The sequence below is a fragment of the Galeopterus variegatus genome, unplaced genomic scaffold (assembly GCF_000696425.1).
Source record: "Galeopterus variegatus unplaced genomic scaffold, G_variegatus-3.0.2 Scaffold2435, whole genome shotgun sequence".
In the NCBI taxonomy this organism is placed as follows: Eukaryota; Metazoa; Chordata; class Mammalia; order Dermoptera; family Cynocephalidae; genus Galeopterus; species Galeopterus variegatus.
This window is the reverse complement of record NW_007728546.1, coordinates 249,423-273,839: the sequence shown is the minus strand read 5'-3', so window position 1 is coordinate 273,839 and position 24,417 is coordinate 249,423. Positions and strand designations below refer to the sequence as shown.

At 50.8% G+C, this 24,417-nt stretch overlaps 1 protein-coding gene across 1 annotated transcript in view; it reads right to left on the bottom strand.

Annotated features, from left to right (window-relative positions):
* Positions 1-11,826: 11,826 nt before the first annotated feature.
* The window catches only part of KCNQ4 (potassium voltage-gated channel, KQT-like subfamily, member 4), a gene marked incomplete at its 5' end in the record, with an annotated part of 50,721 nt that continues 38,130 nt past the window's right edge, over positions 11,827-24,417 (bottom strand). Inside the window, 5 exons of the mRNA XM_008581694.1 lie at positions 11,827-13,943; positions 14,412-14,541; positions 16,882-17,013; positions 18,929-19,028; positions 20,735-20,955. Of these exons, the coding sequence (XP_008579916.1) occupies positions 13,731-13,943; positions 14,412-14,541; positions 16,882-17,013; positions 18,929-19,028; positions 20,735-20,955 (796 nt within the window). The remainder of the gene's footprint in view (positions 13,944-14,411; positions 14,542-16,881; positions 17,014-18,928; positions 19,029-20,734; positions 20,956-24,417) is intronic.

Below are 24,417 nucleotides of genomic sequence, written 5' to 3'. Positions count from 1 at the left end.
TTTTTTTTTTTTTTTTTTTTTTTGTCCTTTTTGTGACTGGTAAGGGGATTGCAACCCTTGGCTTGGTGTCGCCCGCACCGCACTCAGCCAGTGAGCGCACCAGCCATCCCTATATAGGATCCGAACTTGTGGCAGGAGTGCCGCTGCGCTCCCAGTGCCGTACTCTCCCGAGTGCGCCACGGCCCGGCCCAGCAATGTTTTTTAATTAGTATTTCTTCTTCTATGGATTACCTGTTTATATCCTTGCTCATGTTTCTACTGGGTTGTTTGTCTTTTTCTTGCCCACACCGCACTCAGCCAGTGAGCGCACCGGCCATCCCTATATAGGATCCGAACCTGTGGTGGGACTGCCGCTGCGCTCCCAGTGCCGCACTCTCCCGAGTGCGCCACGGCCCGGCCCAGCAATGTTTTTTAATTAGTATTTCTTCTATGGATTACCTGTTTATATCCTTGCTCATGTTTCTACTGGGTTGTTTGTCTTTTTTAAAATAGTTTATAAGAGCTCTTTATATATTATGAATAGTAAACCTTTGACTTCTGGAAATGTTCTGATATTCTCTCCCCATCTGTTGCTGGCTATATATGCTATCTTTTGTCTTTTGCAATTTATTAATTTTTATGTCGCCAAAGCTCAGGAGCTTCTGGGTTTGAATGAAGGACAGGGATGGTCTGGCTCTCCTCAGAGATAGAGACCCCATGCAGTCACGCTTCTGCCCAGGCTTTGTGCTCAGGGAGCAAAGTGGACAGACAGACTAGCAGCAGGGGCTGAGAGACAAGCCAGGTCTTGGCGTCATACAGACTTTGGTTTAAATTCTGGCTTCAAACTACATATATGACATTTGGTAAAGCCACTTTATCACTCTGAGCCTCTGTTTTTGTTTTTCTTTCTAGTCTAAAATACATTCAAATATGTATACCCCCAGCCAACAGGATTAAATGAGCTGTTGGCTGACATGTGCTCAGCATAGTGCCTGGCATCGATAAGTTCCCAATAAGTGATAGCTGTTCCCAACTTAGTGCATTAGGTTGCTGAGGAAGCAGTAGCTATTAATGTGTCCAGGGTGGGGCGGGATGACTTCAAACCATGTCCCACGCAAGTGGCTCTTCAGCCTGCAGAGGAAGACCCAGAAGCAGAAGTAGATAGCCGCTGTTTATGCCTTCCAGGATTTAGTCACCTGCTAAGATGTTTTCCCAAATTTCCTTTGGGAAATTACTTCTCTCTCATTTAAAGACCATATGGTTTGGGTACGTTTGCCTGTTCCCCTACATGTCACTCAAAATAAAATAATGCTAAACTGTACTCTTAGTGCAAGGAAGCCCAGAAAGTTCTTCATTTTTCCAAACTATTTTGAAGTAGCAATGTTTTATCTTTTCCTCCTCGTCCTACTTCCCCTTTCTTTCTTCCCATCAAATTTGCTGCTAGTGACCTAAACACATGAGCCATCTGCCTGTTAGGTCATCCAATACCAACTCTTAACATCTCACCTGACTCTCAGCAATCTGCCTTTGTGCACTACTATTCCCGGTGATGCAGAGATGAGGGGACTGAGGCTCAGAGAGGTGAAGTGACCTGCCTACTGCCACACAGCTAGTAATTGACTGAGTTAAAATACTTAATGTACTTAGGATACCTTCCATATAGTCAGAGATATTTAAGTGTTAACTCAGCTGCTATAACAAAGAAAACCAGAAAAATTTTAAAGTAGCTTAAAGTGCAGAAAATATTTCTATTTCCACCAGTCATTCAGACCCAGAGTGCTTTGTTCCTGTTGCTCTGCTGTTCATGACCTCAAGAGCCAAGACGGCTCCTCAAAGCCCAAGTCAGCTTTGTGTTCCGTTTTTATCTTTGTCTGTGGAATGGAAGCTGGTCATAAACCCCTCCATGTCCAGCTCTCAAGCCAGAAAGAAGGAAAAAGGAGAAAGAGAAGGGCACTTTCTGGAGGTTTCCCACCCCAACCACAAAAGCAGCTCAGAAAGGTAGCCTTTATTCTGGGTGGCCAGGTGTCTAGTAGAATTTGGAGGTTCTGCTACTGAGGAAGGAGACGAGAGTGGATCCTGCAGTCTCAAGAATGACCTACTGAAGTGGAGGCTACCAGAAGGAGCAGCCAAAAATGATTCCCAGGGGTGTGGCGTGGGAGACATGACGATTCTTCTTTGAGGCGGGACCTAGGAGCAAGAGAAGGTCGCAGGGAGCAGGATGAGATCAGAAAGGACATGTTAGGTCACCCAAGGTAAATGGGTCCAGAGCTCAGGAGTGAAGTCTGGACTGACAAAACACATGTTTTAGAATTACTAGCACATCCGTGGTTGCCATGGGAATAGTGGTGCCAAGTGATAAAAGAGGTGGCTAAGGACAGAATCTTGGGGGAACACAGACATCTAAGAGAAGGAAGGGACAGAGACTGAGGAGGAGAAGTAGTGGAAAGGAGTCATGGGTGAGGTTGGCAATGCCTAATGCTGCTGAAAAGCCAGGTGAAATGTGGACTGAAAAGAGGCTGTTCCATGTGGCAAGCAGGAAGTCAAAGACGACCTTGCCAGAGCAGTTTCAGGGGAGTGGAGAGATGGGAATCAGGCTACACGAGTCAGCAGGAAATGGGAAAAGGGGAAGTAGGATCTGCAAAGGTAGGTAGCTTAAGTCATCTTTTTGGTCCTCAGTGTTTTCATGGGTCAAGTGACCATGCCTGGGGCTTCTTTGCTGGACCCGAAAGCTCTGAACAGCTCTCTCTCTCCCCCTGGGTTTGGCCCAGGGGCGCTTGCTTGAGGTGGGGTGCCACACCCGCTTTGCTCTGCAGGTGGCAGCACCGCACCGAGTGATGCTACTGAGACCAACTCATCACACGTGAATGTATTTTCAGGTAAATGAAGCTTTGTTTCTCAAACACCAGAGTGCTAGGGGTTTTAGCCATCTTGGATGGGAGCCTTGAGCTGAGGAAATTGAATGGAGCTTTTGGTTCAAATCCTGGCTCTGTCCCTTACTGGTTGTGCAACCCTGAACAAATCCTCTCACATGCAGAGCCTGCTTGCTGGTTGGCAAACTGGAGATGATAAAGCCAAGGCTACATCATGCAAGTCTCTAAACAAGTGCAGTTGTGTCTGATGTTCTGGCGGCAGACTCAGGGCTGGGGTGGGCAAGCATGGATAGGCTCAGAAGCACAGGCGTGGGGCATCAGACCAAACTAGCCACGGGGGGTGACCATGGACTCTTCAAGGACTGGACGAGGCTGTGGCTTTGGGGTCAGGAAAGTTGGGTTCATATTTTGCAGATGGGGGAACCAAGGCTTACAGAGAAGGAGAAATGACGTTCCCAGGGTCACACCCCTCAAAAAGGCAAAGCAAAGCTACCAAAACCAAACTTTGGAAAAGAATAAGATGTGAAATATTTTTGGGGGGGGGAAATAAAAGCATTGAAGTTGCATCATGGGAAAATCAGAACTTTGTGGGACTTTGCCATTACTGCATGGTTTGTTTCCTGAGAGCGCCCCTGCATCTGTTCCTCTCCCCCGAGATGACACGAGCCAGGCTAAAAATGTGAGGGGAGGAAGCCATCCAAGGACAGGCCTGGGGGTTGACAGGCCTGGGGGTCAACAGGCCTGAGCTCAGCTCTGGGCTCTGCCTTGACTTAATGGGCCTCAGTTTCCCTATCTGCAAAATGAGATAGTGGGGGCCTTGGCAGCTCTGATTTTTTATGAAGGCTTTTGCTTTCCCTTGAGTTTCCCTGACCATCCTCCCTAAAGCTGCCCCCCAACACTGTCACTACCCCGTTTCCTTTTTATTTTCTTCACAACACTTATCACCCTCTGAAATTATCTTGTTTTTTGTTTATTTTCTGTCTAGACAGTAATCTACTGTCTACTCCATGTGAGCAGGGACTTTGTAAGTTTGGGAGAACTGCTATGACCTTGGCACCTAGAACAGTGCTTGGCACATAGTGGAGATGAACAAACATTTGTACAATAAATGAGTGAAGGGCAGAGAACACAGACCCTTATTCTCTAAGGCAAGTCCTGGAGCCCCCATTTCTCAAGCTGTGAACTGCTCAGCTCTGCCATCGTTCCCCCCCCCCACCGCCCTCTTCCTCTTCTAGACATGCTGGACCTAACTAAAGGGTCTTCATGATGGTGTGTCCTGGCCCCAAAAGTCCAGCCTGTTTCCTGGCTCCAGGCTGGAGCTGCAACACCAAGCCAAGGTCTTTACTGACGCCTTGTGGCTGTGGGGACACATAGCAGGGACTAGGAGGATTCTTGGGTGGGATATGATCATTCCCAGGTGGGCCTGCTTCCCTCCCTTCCAACCAGCATTTATTAATCATCTGTGTGCCCAGCCCTGTGCTGCAGATAGTGATGACCACAAACAGGAAGCAGGTGTGTTTCCTGCCCTCCAGGTGATGAAGTCATGCCCGGGGAAGGGGAGATGTCATAGGGACCAGGAGAAGAGCTAAGGGGGAGTCTGGCAGCAGTGAGGAGATGTAAGGGTAAACCCCACCCCAATTCCACGTGGGCAGGGCAGCCTGGGTCTAGGGCCTCAGGACCCTCCTCCTAGGGTATCTGTTTCCCAGCAATCTTTCCCACCTCTTCCAGGAAATCCTCCATGTCTCCCACCCATTTTAGAGCATGTTTGGGAGAAAGAGAGAAAGAGAAAAGGAAGTGTCTGGTGGCTGGAAAAGCTATTTGAGACAAAAGCAAAGACGTTTAGGGTAGATTTTAAAAATTCTTTGTGGTGTGCAATGTAAATCTTCCACCTCATTGCTTTCAGTAAAATCCACCTTACTAACTGCACTAGTTAGGTCTTGTGATAGTGCTGTGAAACAAAGAAACCCAAAATCTCAGTGGTCTACAAAACCAACTATTATTTCACACTCCTAAGTCTCCAGGTCAACTGCAGCTCAGCTGATGCTGGCTGGATCAAGCTGAACTGCCAAATTTGAGTCTGGTTCAGGTCAGCTCCACGTAACTGCATTCCGGACCCAGGATGAAGGAACAACAGCAGTCTGCGATCGCTATCAGCTGTCTCTTGGTGGAGGAAGAAAGTACCAAGAGGTCTGGCAGAATTTGCTGTGCCTTTTATGGCCTTATCTTGGAATAAGCGCACTGTCCTTTCCTCCCACATTCTATTGGCCAAAATAAATGTCATAGCCAAGCCCAAAGTTGGTGGGGTGGTAGACTGGATGCTGTAGTGCTCCACCCAGATCCCCCCTTCAAGGCATATGTACCCATTCCCCACCTGCTGGGAATCTCTGCTGCTGGCTCACAACTGTCACCCACTGGGAATTGCCCTCGGCCATAGGGAACCACCTCACCCATAGGCATGGCCAGTGATGAGCTGATGCATGGAGACAAAGGCCTGCTTCCTTCCCTCAGCTGGACACAACTCTGCAGGTCTATCTGAGCTCCAGAGCTCCTGAGCACCAGCAGATGCCTCGGTGGACATGACATGACACATCAGCTTCTCCCTCTGCCCAATCCTGCCTCCTGCCTTCCTTGCAGATAAATCTGAGCACATTCCCCCATAAATCTCTGTACACCACTCTGTCTCAGAATCTGTTTTCAGGAAACTCATTGTAAGACAGATAGGCAAGTATATGCCATGCAAGGGTAGCCACACAAGGGCGAGGAAGGAAGGGAGACTTTTGGACAAAGAATACAATCTACTGCAATAGTTAAATAAAGAATGCATCGTGGGGACAAATCTGATTTCTTTTAGCTGCAATAAAATGCTAGACACATGCTCAAAGTGTATTCAGAGTGAGAATTGAGGCCACCTCTGGAAGGTCCCCATTTTTGGTTGTATTGATTGTATTTTATATGTTGGGGTTCCAGATAAGTTATGTTGTAGCAAACGTTCTGGGGCTAAAAAAAAAAATGTTTCTAGACCACTCAGTTCCATGATGTCTACACATCTCTCTAGTTCTGCCCAGTTGGGATGGGGTAATCCCCAGAGTGATTCTCAGCCCTGTGCATTTACAGCAGAAAGGGGGCCAGGTTGGGGGGTTAAACCCCCACTCCAGGTGTCATGGGCTGTATTACGTCCCTCCTAAATTCATACATTGAAGCCCTAACACCCAGTATCTCAAAATGTGACTGTATTCAGAGATAGGGCCTTTAAAGGGTTAACTAAGGTAAAATGGGGTTGTGAGGGTGAGCCCTGATCAAATACAGCTGGTGTATTAGTCCATTTCTGTTGCTTATAACAAAAATACCTGGAACTAGGTAATTTATAAAGAAACAGTACTTATTGCTTATAGTTTCAAAGGCTGGGAAGTCCAAAGTCCAGGGAACACATCTGGTGAAGGCCTTGTTGGTGATGGTGTGACAAGGGTCTCACATGGGAGAATGAGAGAGAAGAGAGAGGAGAGAAGAGAGAAGGGAGAGGAGGAGAGGGTGAGAGGAGGAGAGAGGAAGAGGAGAGAGGACGAAGAGGAGAGACTCTCACGTGCTCTCCTTTTAAAGCCCTCCAAACCACACCCATCAACTAAGGCATGGTCCTTACAATCTAAAAGCCTCTTCAAGGCCCCACCTTTCAATTTCCACAATAGGATTTCCCACCCTCAACAGTTACAGTGGTAATTAAGTTTCAATGACTTTGGGTGGCCATTCAATCCACTGCAACTGGCGTGCTTATAAGAGGAGGAGATTAGGACACAGAGAAGGACACCAAACTTGTACATGCACAGACAGACAATTGTGTAAAGACATCAGAAGAAGACAGCCATCTACAAGCCAAGGAAAGAAGCCTCAGAATGAAATCAACCCTGCTGATACCTTCACTTTGGATTTCCATCCTCCAGAACTGTGAGGAAATAAATTTCTATTGCTTAAGCCACCTGGTCTGTGGAATCTGTTATGGCAGCCCAAGCAGACCAAGACAGCAGGGTAGCAGCTGTCACAATCCTGCTGTACACAAGAGGTGGGTGGTAGGGGGAGACTGTGCCTCCACTTCTCGGAAAACAAAAAGTTGTTTCAACAGCTAGAACCGTCAAAAGTGCATGAAATAAGTTACCTAAATTTTCTTTGATCTGCAAGAGTATAAAAATTGCAACATATTCAGAGCCCTCACCTAAGTGAACTGAACTCCTGCCCAGTCCTGGTGAATCCATAAACATTGTGAGCTCAACCCCAGGCTGCTTGGTACAGCTTCTGAGCGTGGGTCACGGGAGGCCTCATAGCTTCTGCTTTTGCCGTCTTGTCACATGAAGAAGGCCAGTCTAATCTACTGGAGGATAGAAGCCACACGGAGCAGAGAGAAGCCACCCCACACCAACCAGGGTGCTGATAGCCCACACCAAACACCAGATATGTAAGGCCATCTTACATCATCTAGCCTGTCAAGATACAGGTGATTGCAACCACATTAGCGTCCCAGGTGAGACCTGCAAAACTGCTCAGCTGAGTCCAGCCCAAATTGCTTGCCCACAGAATTAAGAGTAAATAAAGTGGTTATTTTTTTAAGCCATTAAGTTTTAGGGTAAGTTGTTACATAGCAATAGACAAATGACACACCAAGCTAAAATCATATCTGCTCCCAAGGCCGTTATCTGATGACACTTTGGGGACTCCCATAGCCACCTGCAAACCCTCCTTGCTGAGCCAGACAAACTTAGAAGATAAACAGTGGCTTGTGCATTGGTTAATTGTGCATCTGTCTCCCCTAGGGGCTGGATGACCTCAGGGCTGTAACTCATTCTTCTGCATCTGTTCATCCTGTGTATTGTGCTGAGCCAGGGTCTAGCATACAGCAGGTGCTCAGTAGACATTTAACTCAATTAGTGAAATGCCATGGGACTTGTTCAAGTTACCAACATCTCTGCTCAGATTACTGCAACAGTCTCCTAACTGGTCTCCCCACACCCAGACGTGCTCCTTCAAATCTATCCTCTATCCTAGGAAGAAAACTTTCTAAAATGCAGATCTAAGGGCCAGCTGGTGGCTCACTTGAGAGAGTGTGGTGCTGATAACACCAAGGCCATGGGTGCAGATCCCTATATAGGGATGGCCGATCAGCTCACTGGGTGAGCGTGGTGCTGACAACACTGAGTCAAGGGTTAAGATCCCCTTACCAGTCACCTTTTTAAAATAAAAAAATAAATAAATGAATGAATAAATAAATAAATAAATAAATAATAAAATGCAGATCTATCCCAGTGTGATCCTTGATCAAAATCTTGCATTGGCTCCCTACTGCCCTCATGGTTAAGTGCTATCTTTTTGAAAGACATATGAAATCCTGCAAACCTTGACCCTTAATTCTAAATTCTCCTCTTACACCACTCTCTCTCTTGCTCTCTGACCCAGCCACAGGGATTTCTTTCTGTGCCCTTCACGTACCACACTCTGGTGTTGCCGGCCCTTTACATGTGCTATGCCCTCTAGCTGGAACACTCACTACCACCACTGCTGTTCCCACGCCCAGCTAAATTCCACCCATCCGTCCGCATTTGGTTGTCCATTTTGTCTGAATTGAAAGATGACAAGAGGTACGGGTCTACACTGATTTATGGGCAGTGGCTAACGGTTTGGCTGGATGGTCAGGGACTCAGAAAGCACAGAATTGGAGGATTGGCAATAAGCAAAATGGGAAAAGGTATTTAGATGGACTTTCAGAAATGGCACAGAACATGGAGATATGTGTATTCCAAGTAAAAGCTCACCAAAAAGCACCCACGGCAGAGGAGACTCTCGATAATCAGACGGACAAGGTGACACATTCTGTGGATGTCACGTCAGCCTCTTTCTATAGTCCTTCCCGCGCTTTCTCAATATGCTCATGTACAACGTGGTCATGGCAAGAATGGAAACTATTTATGGGTTCAATAACATGAACTTAACAATATGGATCAAGGCTGATCTGGCTAACACCACTACTGTATGTCCAACCTGCCATCAGCAGAGACAAATACTGAATACCTATTATGTCACCCCTCTGCAGGGGTTCACCTAGCCTCCTGGTACCAGGTCGATTCCATTGGATCTTTTCCATCATGAAGGGGGCATGGTTTATCCTCACTGACATAGCCCAAATATGTTCCAGGAATCAGAATAAGTTCCAGGAATCCTAGGGAGATACTGAGAATGGCTTCTCTCACTAAGACACCAAATAACCCACTGTATTAGTTTCCTATGGCTGCCATAATAAATTACTCTAAATTTGGTGATTTAAAACAACAAAAATGTATTCTCTGACAGTTTTGGAGGCCATAAAGTCATCAGTTTCACTGCGCCTAAATCAAGGTGTGAGCAGGGCTACCCTCCTCAGAGCTCTAGGGGAGAATCCATTCCTTGACTCTTCCAGCTTGTGGTGGCTGCCGGCATTCCTCTGCTTGGGACATCACTCCAGTCTCTTCTTCTGTCTTCATACTATCTTCGCCTCTTCTGTGTGCATGATCTCCCTCTGTCTCTCTCTTAAAAAGACATTTGTAATTGGATTTAGGGCTCACTGGGTAATCTAGGATAATCTCCCCATGTCAAGATCCTTAACTTAGTCACATCTGCAAAGTCGCTTTTTCCTTATAAGGTAACATTTACAGGTTCCAGACATTAAAATTTGATATCTTTGGGTGACCATTCTTCAGCCTGCTATACTCACAAAACTTTTTCTTACTATTTCTGCAATGTTACTCTGCTAGTTTGGAGGTCTTAGTTTCTAAGGGAAGGGAGGCAACGCAGTTTTCATTGAATTGGAAGTTGAAATTTCCATCTAGCCATTTGGGACTCCTCATGCCACTAAACCAACAAAACAAAAAAAGAGTTAATGTACTGGCTGCATGACTGATACTTATTACCAAGGGGAAATTGGGCAGCTGCTACATAAAGGCAAAGAGGACTATGTCTGGAACCCAGGGGTTCCATGTACAGTAGTAAAATTAATGAAAAGCTACGACAACCATGAGGCACCACTTAATCCAAGGAGGATTAAGTCCTTTCAGGAATGATTTGGATCACCCTACCACATAAAGAATCCTAACCAGCTGAGGTGCTGGCTGAGTGCAAAGGTGTCATAGAACAGCCATGAATAAAGTTGTACAAATCAACTATGGCACTGTGACCAGTTACCAGAAGGACATCTACCGCAGCTACGTATTTTTTCTTGCTTGCTTGATGTGTGTGAAGGTTAATTCTAGGTGTCAACTTGGTTGGATGAAGGAATGCTGAGAAACCTGATAAAGCAATCTTTTTAGGTGTGTCTGTGAGGGTGTTTCCAGCAGAGACTAGTATGAGTCTGATTGGATTGGGTGGGAAAAACTCACCGTCAATGTGGGTGGGAACTATAGAATCTGCTGGGGGTCCAGAGAGAACAAAAGACAGAGGAACGAGGTGAGGCTCCCTCTCTTTCTGCTGGTTTTGGGGTACACTCTTCTCTCCTGTCCATGGACATCAGACAGAGCTCGAGACTCTTCAGCTTTTGGGTTCCAGGACTTACACCAAGGACACCATCAGCTTCCCTGGTTTTGAGGCCTTTGGACTTGAACTGAGCAACGGTACCGGGATCCAGTTTACAGACGGCCTATCGTGGGACTTTTCTTCATAGTAACATGAGCCAATTCCCCTAATATATCCCTCTCGTATAATTATAACGTATACTATTGATTTGATTTCTCTGGAGAACCCTGACTAATAGTGTGTGTGTGTGTGTGTGTGTGTGTGTTGTATAAATTACATTTATTTTTCCCTTCCTCCTCCTTTCCTTATTATTTTATATAAAGAATGTAACTGATTACTAACTTTAGTGTTTAGTTACAGGTGGAATTGAATTAGAGGAATAACTAACATCACCCAAATATAGATTCAATGACTAACTCCTGGAGATGGCTACATCTGTTGGACAGTGGGACTTTGTGTTTCCCCCTTTTGGGGGAGAGGATTAGGTTAGTATCTTCACTTGTATGAAGAATAGTTTTGTCCCATTAGGTGGAAGCTACTGCTGTTATACGGAGATTCAAATATGCGTGGATTGATGTGTATGGATACTGAATGTCCAAAGGAGTCATCTGTGCCCATTATTAAGCTATTGTCTTTCAGTTCCTAGTATAGCCTTCACTACTCTGTGATACTGGGGCTGGGATTCTGCAAACCACGTTATTCCTGTTAGCTGGCCTTGACAACAAGGGGCACTGGGGGAAGACTGGAAGGCAGAAGTGGAGACTTCCTTCCTCCTTTGCTTCCCAGCCTTATCAGCAACAGCCAGGTGGCAACAATTGATCCCAGACTTCAGCTTTTTTCCTGCACTTGCAGACAAGCCTCACTGTATCCTCTGAGAGCTACTAGCACCAGCCAGAGAGTACCTCCTTTTCAGATTTCTGAGCCCCAGCACTACAATCCCCTCTCGCCACAAGCTTGTAGGTTCTGATAACCCCAACCTCTTCTGCATGTTCCTGCAGTTCTAGGAGTGGGAGCTGCTTCCTGCAGTCATTTTCCCTTGGTTATCTTTGTTCATTCAGCCCTCCTGTATCAGTGCAACCCATTCCCTATAGAAAATTCTCTTTGTTGAAAAACCTAGTGTTGTTTCTGTTTTCCTGACTGATACAAACTATTGGGAAAGTGGTCCTCACTTTTCACTGGTCATCATGAGAGGTCAGCCTGCCTAAGAAGGAGGCTGAGACAGGAGACAGATTCCTGACATGTTTAAACACCTAGACCTAGTTGTGCATGAAGCCAAATCTATCCCCTGGACTTGTAGTTCTCTGAGCCAATAAGATTCATTTTTTGCTTAATCTATATGGGGTTGGGTTTTTGTTGTTCACAACAGAGTCTTGACTAATCCAAATCTCCTTGTCTCCACCCCCAAACCAGGAGTCTCACCCATAGCCACTGAACAAAACCAAGACCAACCACCTCCTACTGAAAACTTTAATGAAACCAATAAGTTAATAAGTTAACAAAGTGAGGTACTTGCAAATCCGAGAACCAGGTTGGTGGGGGAACCTCAATCATGGAAGGACGGAGGCCTTCTTCCCAAGTCTCCTTTGGTCATAGGGCAATCCCATTCTCCTGCACCTCTCCTCAGCTCTGTCTCCGAGGGGCTGGAGGGATGGCTCTCTGAGGACAGTGCAGTGCGGGCGAGGCGAGCCAGGATGGGATCCATCCAGGGCATGATCACATGCAGAGGGCATGTTGGGGCAAAGGCTGGGCACCTTGGGGCTGAGCAAGAGCCAGCCAAGCCCTGGCGCTGGTGCATGCAGGTCCCCAGCATGAGATGCAGGCAGCTTGGCCTCAGCCCCTTATTCCTGGCACCCCAGAGAGGATTGCCATTGGTCCACAACCCCTCACCCTCCCACCACCTGCATTGGCTTTGCAGAAGAGGAACAAAGGGGTAGGGATACGAAAGTGGTGCTGGGGGCCTGAAGCGCATGGAGGCTTTTGACGGTATGTGGGGCTGCCAACCAAAGTGAGGAAGTGGGGAGTGGAAGGAGGAGAGACAGAGCACGTGACAGCCAGATGCCCAGTTGGTATAGCTGCTAGATGCATTAGTATTCTCTCTGGGAGTTAAAGTGACTAGGAAGGGGGCAAGCCTGGAAAGAAGCAGCTGGGGTCTCTCCAGTGGTGTCCAAGGTTGTGCTGGGGGGTCCTCCCTCTGCAGACAGAGGTAGGGCTCCTGGACCAGTGAGGAGTAGATCTTCTTAAAGGGAACTGAAAAAGCTCTGAATGGGGGCCTGGAGAGACCTGAGGTCACTTCAAAGTTCCCTCTTCTGCCCAGAGTGGGGGCTTCCTCTTAGTGGACATCACCCTGCAAGGCCAGTCCACTGGCATCAACTGCAGAGGCCCAGGAAAGGCTGAGTGGCTCTAGGTGCTCATGTCTCCAGGTGCATGTGATTGTGTGTATCAGTGTGAATGTGAGGCTTTCCGCATGTCTGGAGGAACTAAAGAGTCACATTTGTGTGACCGTGGAGCACTGTCTGGGAGGTATGGGGAGAATACAGAAATTGTGAAGACTGTCAAAGGTGTCTGGAGGGCCAAAGAGTGGAGCAGACATCCAGCAGGAAGAGGGAATCCCTGGGAGGTGACACCTGTAAATGGGAAGAAAGGCCCAGGCAGTGCCCTTGGGAGAGGGCAGGGGAGAAAAAGGCCCCATGCTGGGTGAGGGCAGAGTGATAAGCCAAAGAATGGGGTGGGGTCATGGCCAAGCAGCCTGAGACCAGCTACTGCTGGGGGCCCATCTCCCAAGGGGAGAGGGACAGAGGGACCCCATGGGGGTCCCCAAAGTTGCATATTTAACATAGTTTGCATATATGGTGCCCACCTGCCTTGTGGCAGGGTCCTGTGCTTTGTGGGTACCTGTGGGGCACCTTGGACCCACCCCCAAGTGGGGCGGGGACTTGGCGGGAGGGCTTCCCTGCTCTGTCCGAAGGGCGGGCCAGAGACCTCACCTTGCATAGCTGGAAGCTGGGTCAGGGCCCAGGGCCCCAGCGCCCGGCTCCCACTCCTGGGGCAGTGCCCCTGCCAGGCGGGTTAGGTCGGGCCTTGATGGAGGGGGCAGGGCACTGGGGAGCCCAGAGGCCGCGGGGCAGCCGCTGCTGCTGCCCTTGGTGCGGCCTGGCATCTCGCGCTCCTGAGATGGGGTCGGGCGCTGGCACCCGCAGCGGGTATCTCGCCCACCCAGGCAGCTTAATACTGCGTGTGGCCTCTCTCCCCGCGAGGGAGCGAGTTCAAGTAAGAGAGGACTCCCGAGGCCTCAGAGGGCGGGTCCGAGCCCCAGGCCGAGGGGCTGGCCGTGTGCCGCCGCCGCCCCTGAGATGCCCCTCAGTCCATGTTGGTGCTGACCGAGCGGGAGATGCTGAGCGTCTGTGCGGAGACGGAGATGTCCTCGTGGTCCACAGGGCTGTGGTAGTCGGAGGTGATGTCGGGGTCGAAGAGCGGCACCGGCACGGTGCCCAGGCTGGCCGAGGCGCCGGCGCGCAGGCAGCGCGAATAGAAGCCCAACAGCAGGTCCAGCTTGTGTTCGATGGACTGCACCTGGGGGCGGGGCGGGACGCCGCTGGGAGGCGGGGTTTGACCAGGGTGGGGAGTGGCCAGAGGCGGGGTGCGGGGCGGAGCACAGCCAGTGAGCGGGGGCCTGGGCGGGGCTGCAAGGCGGAGCTTGGCCGGAGAACCCGGACGAAGGTCGGAAGGTGGGGCATAGTCACGGGGCAAAATTTCGTTGTGATTGGTTGGGATAGTCCAGGAGATAGAGACAATTGAGAGGCAGGGTTAAGTAGAGGAGGTGGGATTTAGACGGGCTCGTCTGAGACTGTGGAAGCCTAGGGGAGGGGTTTAGTGGGATCGTTTAGCGGGAGCGGGCGGGCTATGTGAGGGCCTCCCGCGCAGGTGCCCTGGGCTGCGGCTCAGAGACGCTCACCCCCGCCTTTTCCTGTCCCTGCGGCCCTCCAGAGCTCAGTCGCTGACCAGCTCCGCCACCCCAGCGAAACTCCATCCTACACTCACCTGCTTCTCCACCTTGACCACGCGTCCCATCATACTGATTTCATCCACGGCCTCCGTGTCGGAGGGCCCCTTGTCGCCCTTCTCCCGAGCCTTCCGGTCCCCGGGCCCCCGACCTACAATCTGGTCCACCCTGTAGGGAAAGGGAACGATCAAAGGGTCCGGACATATGCCGCCCCTCCCTTCCACAATAACTCTAGGTTGCCTGCTAAGGGGGAAGCCACAGCCTGCACCGGAGGGAGGGGCAATTTGTGAGGAGGGGATTGTCCCGCCAAATGGAGGCCGAATTGGGGTGGAGGGACCGGACCCTGCTTTGGGGGTTCTCCAACTGACTGAGCAATGGCACCCACATAAGCATGACAAGTAAGACAAGCACCTGATGGAGGAGAGGTGGGAAATGGTAGAAGGGGAAAGGGGAAAGGAGACACGTGAGAATGTGAGTTATAAGGTGGACAAGGCTAGAGCTGATCCCATCTTATTTTTTTGGTCTCCTTTACAGCAAAATTCTTTTTTTAAAAAATGACCGGTAAGGGGATCCGAACCCTTGACTTGGTGTTGTCAGCACCACGCTCTCCCAAGTGAGCGAACCAGCTATCCCTACACAGGATCTGAACCCGTGGCCTCGGTGTTATCAGCACCACATTCTCCTGAGTGAGCCACGGGCCGGCCCTGCACCAAAATTCTTGAAAGTGTTATTTCTACCCTCTACCTCTAATTTCTCTCTTCCCTTTTTCTCTTAAACCTATTCCAATCAGGCTTTTACCCCCACCATTTCACAAACTACGGCTGTTAAGCTCCCAGATGTACTCCATGTTGTTAAATCCAATGATCAACTCTGTCTTCATTTTACATGACCTATCAGCAGCACTCGATACATCTGATCACCCTTTCATCTGCAAACACTTTCTTCATTTGGATTCAAAAACACCACTCTCTCCCAGTTCTCCTTCTACCTTCCTGACCTCTCCTCTCAGTTTCCTTTGCTGGTTCCTCCTCTATTGACATAACCTTTAAGGTCCCTCCTGGGACCTCTTTTCTCTATTTACTCTCATTTACTAGGTGATGTCTTCAGTTCCATGATTTTTCCATTCCTCTATACACTGTTGACACCAACTCTTTATCTCTACCCTTTACCTCTCCTCTGAACTCCACACTTCTGTATCTAACTGCCGGATCAACACTCCACTTGGATGTCTGACAGATATCACAAACCCAGCATGTCCCAATTCTCCTGATCAAAACTTGCTGCATTCATTGCCTTCTCCATGTCAGTAAGTGGCAACTCAATTTTTCCTCTTGCTCAAGTCAAAAACTTTGGCTTCACTCTTGACTCTTTTCTTTCTCTTACACCCCATCAGGAAACCTTGTCAACTCTATCTTCACAATATATCTAGGATCTGACCACCTCCACAGCTGCCACTCTGGTACAAGTCCCCATCATCTCTTGCCCGCACATCTGAAGTAGGCTCCTCATTGGTCTACCTGATTCCACTCCCTTATAGTCCATTCTCAAACCAGCACCCAGAGTGATCCTTTTTAAAGATAACTAAGATCTTAATAATCCTTTGCACAAAGCCCTCCAGTGCTTGCATCTTGTCCTGGATGAACACCAAAGTCCTTCAAGCCAAAGCACAATGTCAGAGTTTTATACAGTCCAAGTGCTGTTGGCCCTCTGACCTCATCTCCTACCTTTCTCACTCCGGTCCAGTCACACTGGGCTCCCTGCTGTTCCTAAAACAACACTCCAGCTCCTTGCCCATTTCCGGTCCTTTGCACTTGCTCTTCCCTCTGGGAGCACTTCACCTAAACCACAGATGTAGTTGTTTTACCTCCTTGCATTTTTTTCTCAAATGTCATCTTCTCACCTATGTAAAATCACAAATCCCAACACCCTATCCCATATTTTTCTCCTTAGCACTTGTCATCTGATGTGTTCTAGTTTTACTTGTTTATCATCTGTTCTCCTTGCACTAGAATGAAAACTCCATGACGGCAGGGAAAACGCAGGCCAGAAGAGAAGGGCAGGGTGTAGGTGATTTGGGGAAGATTCTTCCTTTATGCTGTGCCTGGAGAAGAGTGGGGGAGAATTCCAGAGGCAAGAAGAGGTGGGCATTGAGGACAATTTGCCTGTCCCCTTGGGAGATGGGAGGTCAGTGATTATTTTAGGCAGATTATTTTAGGACCAGCAAACAGACATTCTAAAGAAAGTCCCCGAGGCGTGCAGGTCAACAGGGCTTACTCAGAGGACCTACGGCTGGGTTTTTCTTCAGCCTCAAGACCGGTGCGGGGCCTGGCCTCAGCCGCGCGCTGCAAGCGGGGGCCTTGCCCAGACCGGAAACCAGCTCCGGGGGCGGCCCTAGGGGGCGCTCGAGGCTCCGTTCGGGCGCCGGAGGAGGGGCTCCGACCTCAGGCCTAGCGCGGAGCTGGAGCCGTCGGCTGCTGCCCCCACCCCGTCCGGGGCCGCCGCACCCACCGAGTCTGTAGGCTCTTGATCCGTCCCAGCATGTCCAGGTGCCCTGCCGAGTACTGCTCGATGACGTCCTTCACGTCGTAAGGTCGCAGCGTCTCCTTGAATTTCCTTTTGGCCACCAGGAACTTCAGAATCCTGTCGGGGAAGGGGGTATCAGAAGGAGGGTCCTGTTCCAGCAGGGGATTCTTTTCCAGCCCCCTCTCCGTGCCTTTCCTACCCCCTTATCCAGCACCATGGTACCTCCTGCTTGGGCCACAGCAAGCAGCCTCTGCTGGGTCTCCCTACACCCAAATAGGATAAATAGGGAGACGATGAATGGGAGTTAATCCAAGGTGGGGGGGGGGTGAGAAGACAGGGAGGAGATTCGCCCTGAGAAGGAGGCTGGGGGAGTACTTTGAAGAGTCCTGAATCCTTGGCAGTGAGACTGGGCACTGGGACAGTGAGGGTGGGGGTGGGGGGTTGTCATTTACTCTGCTTTAGCATGACTACTCTGCCAGCCTGTTTGGAGAATGCCCTGGAGGGGCAAAGTCATGGGCAGGGAGGGAGACCAGCTCCAGGGGTGGAGTTCCTGAGCTGGGAGGGGGCAGTGGGGTGGAGATACAGGACAGTATTGAGCAGTTCAGGAGGTGGAGCTGAAGAAAGGCATCCAAGTCCAGGATGACTTCCATGGCTTGGGTGACAGGATGAATGGTGATGCCACTGCCTGAAACAGGGACCTGGGAGGAGGAGCAGGTTGGGGCATGCTGGGTGTGAGGTGGCCAGGAGAGCTGAGCTGGGTCAGGTGGCAGCCCGGGCACTGTGTTCTAGATGCTGGTCACGTGGAGGGCAGGGACCGGATGGGTGGAAAGGGGGTGAGGAGAGCCCTCCAACTCCAGAGAGAAGAGGGGGGCAGGAGGTCCAGCTACCTCTGATTTTAAAAGGAACATAAAGGGAAGAGGCATGTGGGCAGGTGCATTAGGCAGGGATGAGAGGACCTGAGCCCAGAGGCCGGGAGGTTCGGGGTTTCTGGAGCTAGAGCTGCAGGCTGGAGATGGTACTAGACCAAGGAGCAGGGGGCCAGATCCATGGCTGGGCCATGGCTAAAGGACTCCGTAGACTCTGCCCGTCACCCTCCCCACTGCCCTCCATTTAATTGTCAAGGCAGACCAGTAGAGCAAGGGCTTTCAAATTTTTTGGACTAAGACCTATCATAAGAAATACATTTTAGGGGCCGGCCTGTGGCTCACTCAGGAGAGTGTGGTGCTGATAACACCAAGGCCATGGGTTCGGATCCCATATAGGGATGGCCGGTTAGCTCACTGGGTGAGCGTGGTGCCGACAACACCAAGTCAAGGGTTAAGATCCCCTTACTGGTCATCTTTATTTAAAAAAAAATACATTTTATATCAAAAACCAATACACACACACACAACTGCAATATAAGTTTGATAAACATCATTTACCATCACTATGAGAGATGCACTTTGATATTTTCTATTCTTTTTTTAATGCTGACCATGGCCCACTAAATTAGTTTCACTAAGTAGATTTCAAACTGTCTCAACCTGTGGTTTGAAAAGCGCTGAGCTACAAGAAGTTCTGGGGAAATAGACTGAGGCCAAGACTCCCAAGGAGAGAAACTTTGAGACACAGAGGCGCAGGGAAAGAGCGTATAAGACAGAGACAGCAGGAGAGACAGATGATGCTGATACCCCCTGAGGGCACGGGACAAATAGAGTAGAGAGCCTGACACGGAGACAGAAAGGGAGAGAGGAAAGGGCGAAAAGCAGAGAGGCAGCGTGGGAGTCATGCAGAGGACACCGCGTGTGTCAAGAGAGGGGCCGTGGTGGGCAGGTGTGCCCACTGCCCCACCCAGCCAGACCCTCTAAACATGCTGGGCGGGAACAAAACCTGCTGGGAGCCGTATGCCACCTCACCGCCCCACCCGCACTCTAGGCGGGCAGCAGCTGGCACTCCGGGAGCTAGGCCAGGCCTGGCCATGAGGGCAGCCCAGATGCGGAGCAGAGCAGGTAGCAGATGGAGGGGTGCTCACCTCCGGCCTCAGTCTCACCTGACGGAGCGGATGACCGTCTTCACAGCAGGCATGACATCGTCCACTGTGAGCTCACATTGGTAGCTCTTCTCCTCTGCCACTTCCTCTGAGGGGCCCTCTGAAAAGACAGGAGTGGCCCAAGTGGTCCAAGTGCTGACAGCAGAAGGGGCCACTCCCACCCCCCCACACCCCCACGGTTAGAGGTACCGAAGGAAGACAGAGGCCCAGAAAGGGCTCAGAACCTTCCTAGGGGCAGACAGCCCAGGCTCCTACCTCCCTGGCTGCTACCTCTCAGTGCCCTACCCAGGGTGGAAAACCCATTTGTGGCATGCCCATCTACCCCTGTGGCCAGTGAGAGTGAACATCTGCCTGGTACCCAGGTGGTACGTGCTGCTTTTGTGCACATCTGGTCTGGCCTGGGGCAAATTTGTTGCACGTAGCCCAGAGGAAAGCCCACTGGTCCCACGATGCAGGACAGTGAGACCCAGAGAAAAGTTCGAAGCTGCTGCACAAAGTCATGCACACGGTCTTATCTGTCAGCTAAGAGAGAAGGGAGCTCAAGGGAAGGGAGCCCAAGCCTAGCCCTGCTACTGGGGAAGGCCCTTAAAACAAGTCATTCTTCCCCAGATGAGAGAAACAGCTTCTCTGAGGCTGGTGCCCTGTGCTGTACAGACAGATGATGCTATCCTAACCCCACAGGAGCAGGGGGCAGGAGGTGGCAGGAGACCCAGCAGCTTCCAGGACAGGGAAAGGAGATCTCGGGCACTGGCCATGCCCAGGTTTCCATGGGTCAGCACCTGCCAAAGACTGGTTTGTAGGGTTCTGTAACTTTCCAGGAAAGGGTTGTCAGCCAGCAGTATCTCAGGGACTGACACAGGACAGGCAGAGGCAGCATGGCTGGGTCCTCTCCCCCCAAGGCCAAAGGGGCTTCCCATCCCCACCCCCCATCCTTATCCACTCACCCCCCCCTTCCCCACCCAGGGGCCTGAAGCATATCAAAGCTGGGGGAAGTTTTCCAGTGGGTTTGGTCCAACCAAAAGAAGAGGACACTGAGGCACAGAAGAAGGCAGTACCTTGCCTAAGTCACAGTGCAAGTCATGAGCAGAGCTAGAACTAAAAAATAGTTAAAAAGTGACCCCACCAGGTCCACAGCCTCGTGCCTGCAGGCTGGGCTGGGTAAAGAGGTGCAGGGCAGAGAGCATGGGCTTTGGAGTTGGAGAGACAGCTCGGCCACTCACAAGCCAAGAGATCTGTGTCCATGTCTGTAAAGTGGGGATAAAAACCACCTACTTCCCAGGGTCACTGGGAGAAGTAAATGAGATAACCCAGCGTGCAGCTGTACACAGCCAGGGCTCACTCAGTAGGGATTCCTGCTTCTTCCCAAGCTTGTTGTCATCAGCTAGCTTTTGTTAAGCACTTAAAATATTCCAAACACTCTTCTGTTCACCTTCCATAACTATCTCATTTAATCTTCACAATAATCCTATGAAATAGATACTATTATCCTCCCCATTTTACAGTTGAGGAGAATGAGGTCCAGAGAGACTAGGCCCCTTGCCTAAGTGACAGAGCCAGGAGTCAAATCCAGACAGCATGGCTCCAAAGCCTGTGCTCTTCACCACTACCCAATGCCACCTGCCCCATTCACATTTGATCCTCAGTCTCATGCCCACTTTACAGCAAAGCAAGTATTATGATACCCATTATACAGACCAGAAGACTGGTGCCCAAAGATGGTCAAACAGTCATAGAGCTGGGATTAGAGCCGGGTCTTTCTGTCCCCTGCCCAGACTATCCCGCCCTTGCCACCCCCTGGGGGCTCACCCTCAGCAGAGGTGCGGGGTTTGAGTCTCAAAGAGGCCCGGAAGCGGGTACGGTCATTGAAGCTCCAGCTCTTCTGTACCTTGGTGGGACTGGTGGCCTCCCCCAGCTGCTCGCTGCTTGGGGAGGTGGGCATGGGCGGAGGTGCCAGGTGCTGCTTGGAAGGACCTGTCCGCCGCTGGGAGCTGCCCATGCGGATGCGGTCTTTGATGCCCATCCGGCTGCTGGCAGGGCAGGGCAGGTTGGAGAGAGAGTCGTTAGCCAGAGCTAGGGGTGGAGGTAAGTGGGGACAAAGCTGACTTAGGACTTGGGGGTGGCTATTGGATCATGATTCCCCACCAAGGGGAGACTTCCTGGGGTGGGACAAGGGTGTGGTGAGGGGGGCCCTGACTCCTACTAAAAGCTAATTCAGGGTCCATGAGAGCAGATCCCCTCCTCCCCACCACCTCCCACCCCTCATTGCCCAGACAGATAAGGGGTGCAGAGGAGACAGATGTCAGAGTGGAGGGAGTGAAGGAAACCCAAGCAGGGAGTCAGAGAGACACACAGGAGGACGGGGAGCTGGGCCTGGCCCAGGTGGGTGGGTGGAGGGTGGAGGTGGCGACCCCCTTGGGCACAGACAGGCTGCCAAGGGTGGAAAAGCCCACCTGGCCCACACTGTGGTAGGCCTCCTGTCCTCACTGTACACAGGAGCAGGGTGTCTGTGTGTTTATACACGTGACATTGTGGGTACACAGGCACCACATGTATACATACGTTGGCGTGTGTGTACATGTGTCAATTATATTTACCTCCTTTCCCCACTGCTGGAGCTATCTGATCCCACAGTGGTCAGGTCAGGACTTTCTGACCTGGCACAGCAATGTGGGCAGTGCACTGCAAAATAGGGTCTCCATCACACAGACTTCTGTGCAGCAGTGCTGCTGGAGGTGTGCAGTGTGATGGCCTGCTGAGGGCCTCGCCCCATGGTCTGCCTGCTGGGCCCACGTGTATGCCCAGGACAGTGAGGGTTTATGTTTGATAACCTGTTCTTCTGAGGTCACCCTGTCTGAACTCTGCCCACCTGGACTGATGTCCTGCCCATGCGGCCTAGGATCCCCCTCAAATATCCACCCCCTACACTGCCTACTGAGTTCCCAATTCAGCAGCACCCACACACATCTATGTGCATGTGAACACACATGTGCACATCTGTACAAGTGCTCAGACTTCCTTTCCAACCATTTCCCTCAAACCTTAGAGGAAGTCAGGTCAGGGAGGCTTCAGGTTCCCCAGGACAGGTCCTGGTTAACCAATACCTGGGAGAGCAACTCTGTGTCCAAGAGGTTCAAGGACTGTTATCACTGTTTGGGTAGGACCTATGCAAACATCTTCCATCCCATGCCCTGTGGCATCACTGCTGCCTCGCCTGCTGTGGTTTGCCACTAGAGGATCCCTTGCAGAAGGGCCCGGGAAGGCCCACCCCAAATGTCTGGGGCCCCAGCTCCGGAGAGCACCATCCAGTCTTGGAGGAGGCCTGAAGTGGGGTAGGGGTTGGGGGAGGAGATTATGTCACCTACTCTCAAGGACTTTCAAAGCAAGAGTCGAGCAGAGGACAGATTCTGGTTTCAGTGTTTCATGGGAGCCAGGGCCCCCCATGCCCAGGGCATGGAGTAGAGGGTATACAGAGCCAAGGTGTTGAGGTGAAGATGATCTCAAAACCAGGGGCAATTTCGGAAAGGCGGCCAGGATGTGGGGCCAAACTTAGGGGTAGGGCCTCTGCCCAGAGGGGAGAAGTTATAGGTCAAGGAGTGGGGTCCTTTAGGACATCAGAGGGAAGGACAGAGATGGTTCCTGCAATCCAGCATGCTCTTTGCTGGCCCAGGATCCCCTTGACACATCCCAAAGATTCCAACCGAAGTTTGAGTCTGGCTTTCCCAAACTTTCCTCTGCAGAGCCATTCCTGCGGGCTCTCCACATGCTGGCAAGCACCCCCACCCTACCCAGTCCGTGCAGCCCCTGCCCCTGTCCTCCACTCCTCCCAAGGGAGAGGAAGACAGGAGGATGGGGAAGGCCCTGACACTTTAGCCAAGGGCCTGGAACTTGGCATCACTGCACCCAGCACATCAGGCTCTAATGATGTTCAGGGTAAGGGGGTGACCTCCCTGTACGGAGAAATGTGCAAGAAAGGCTGAGCTTGCACTCAGCAGGACTTTTGGAGGAAAGGGTCCGGGGACTTGCACTAGAGGCCTTGAAAGGTCTCTTTCCATCTCTGATTCTGTGATGGTTGAGGGAGCTTCCGGACTGGTGTGTGGGGTACTGTAACTTTCCAGCCAGCCAGAGGCCCTAGGCTCCTCTTTAATGCAAGAAGGCACTGTTTTCCCAAGAATGGCCCAGGATTCCAGCTCCTTGGGCAGGGCCCAGGAAATGCCTCACGGCAGCCTCTCTGCAACCTAAAAGCTCAAAGAAAATGGAAAGAAACACACAATGGGCACCAAAAAGCTCTTTCCCTTCCCTGGCTCCTTAGAACACCACAGTCCCGTCTGACTGCCTTAGCTCTTTCATTCTCTGCCACTTCATGTGGGCTCCATAGTTACCATCCCCATTCTACAGATGTGGAAAGAGGTGAAACGACTTGCCCAAGGTCACAGAGCTCCTACAGGATGGAGCAAGGACTAGAACCCAGTTTTCTCTGACTTCAGAGACTGTGCTCTTTTTCTGGAACAAGAAATGAGTAGTTATTTGCCTCCCAGGGGACATTTGGCCATGTGAGACATTTTTGGTTGTCACACTGTGTGGGGGTGGGGAGCTCCTGGCACCTAGTGGGTAGAGGCCAGGGATGCTGCTAAACATGCTACAATGCATGTGATAGCCCCCAACCAAAGAATTCTCCGGCCCAAAATGTCAGTGGTGCCCAGGTCGAGCAACTCTGGTCTAAGGCATTTGTTGGTGCCTGGGAGAAGGATGGGGTGGGCTTGACTGCAGCTGCCCTGGGGACAGCAAGCCCTGGCACAGGCTGCTCTCTAACTGTCCTGCTGGACCCACCACTTGTACTCACTTGCATAATGAATTCCCTTAGAAACTCTGCCTGCCAAAGGCCAAACTCCTGGGGGAAACAGAGGCAGCCAAGCCCCTGTGATGCAGGACACATCCCCTCTTCAGAGGCTGTGGAAACAGCCTCATTGCTGGCCTCCCTGCCCTGGCCTTGCCCTTCCTGTCCGTCAGGCCTGCCACAGCCAAGGTCGTCTTGCAAAGGGGCAGCTCTGACCCAGCGACTCCTCAGCTGCACCCTTCAGCCAGGATTTCCAAGCTGTTTTTTTTTTAAAAAGATGACCGGTAAGGGGATCTTAACCCTTGACTTGGTGTTGTCAGCACCACACTCTCCCAAGTGAGCCATGGGCCGGCCCCAAGCTGTTTTTCAAAGTAAGATCTTAACTGCCCAACATACCAAATGAGGCCAACACTTATAGGAGCCAGGCACAGTTTTAGTGGAAGCAGATCCTATCATCTGCATTTTACATCTGAGAAAACTGAGGCACAGTCGGGTTATATGACTTCTCCAAGGACACATGGCCACATTTTTCTTTTTTAAAAAAAAAAAGATGACCAGGAAGGGAATCTTAACTCCTGACTTGGTGTTGTCAGCACTACACTCTCCCAAGTGAGCCACAGGCCGGCCCTCACATGGCCACATTTCTAAGAAAGAC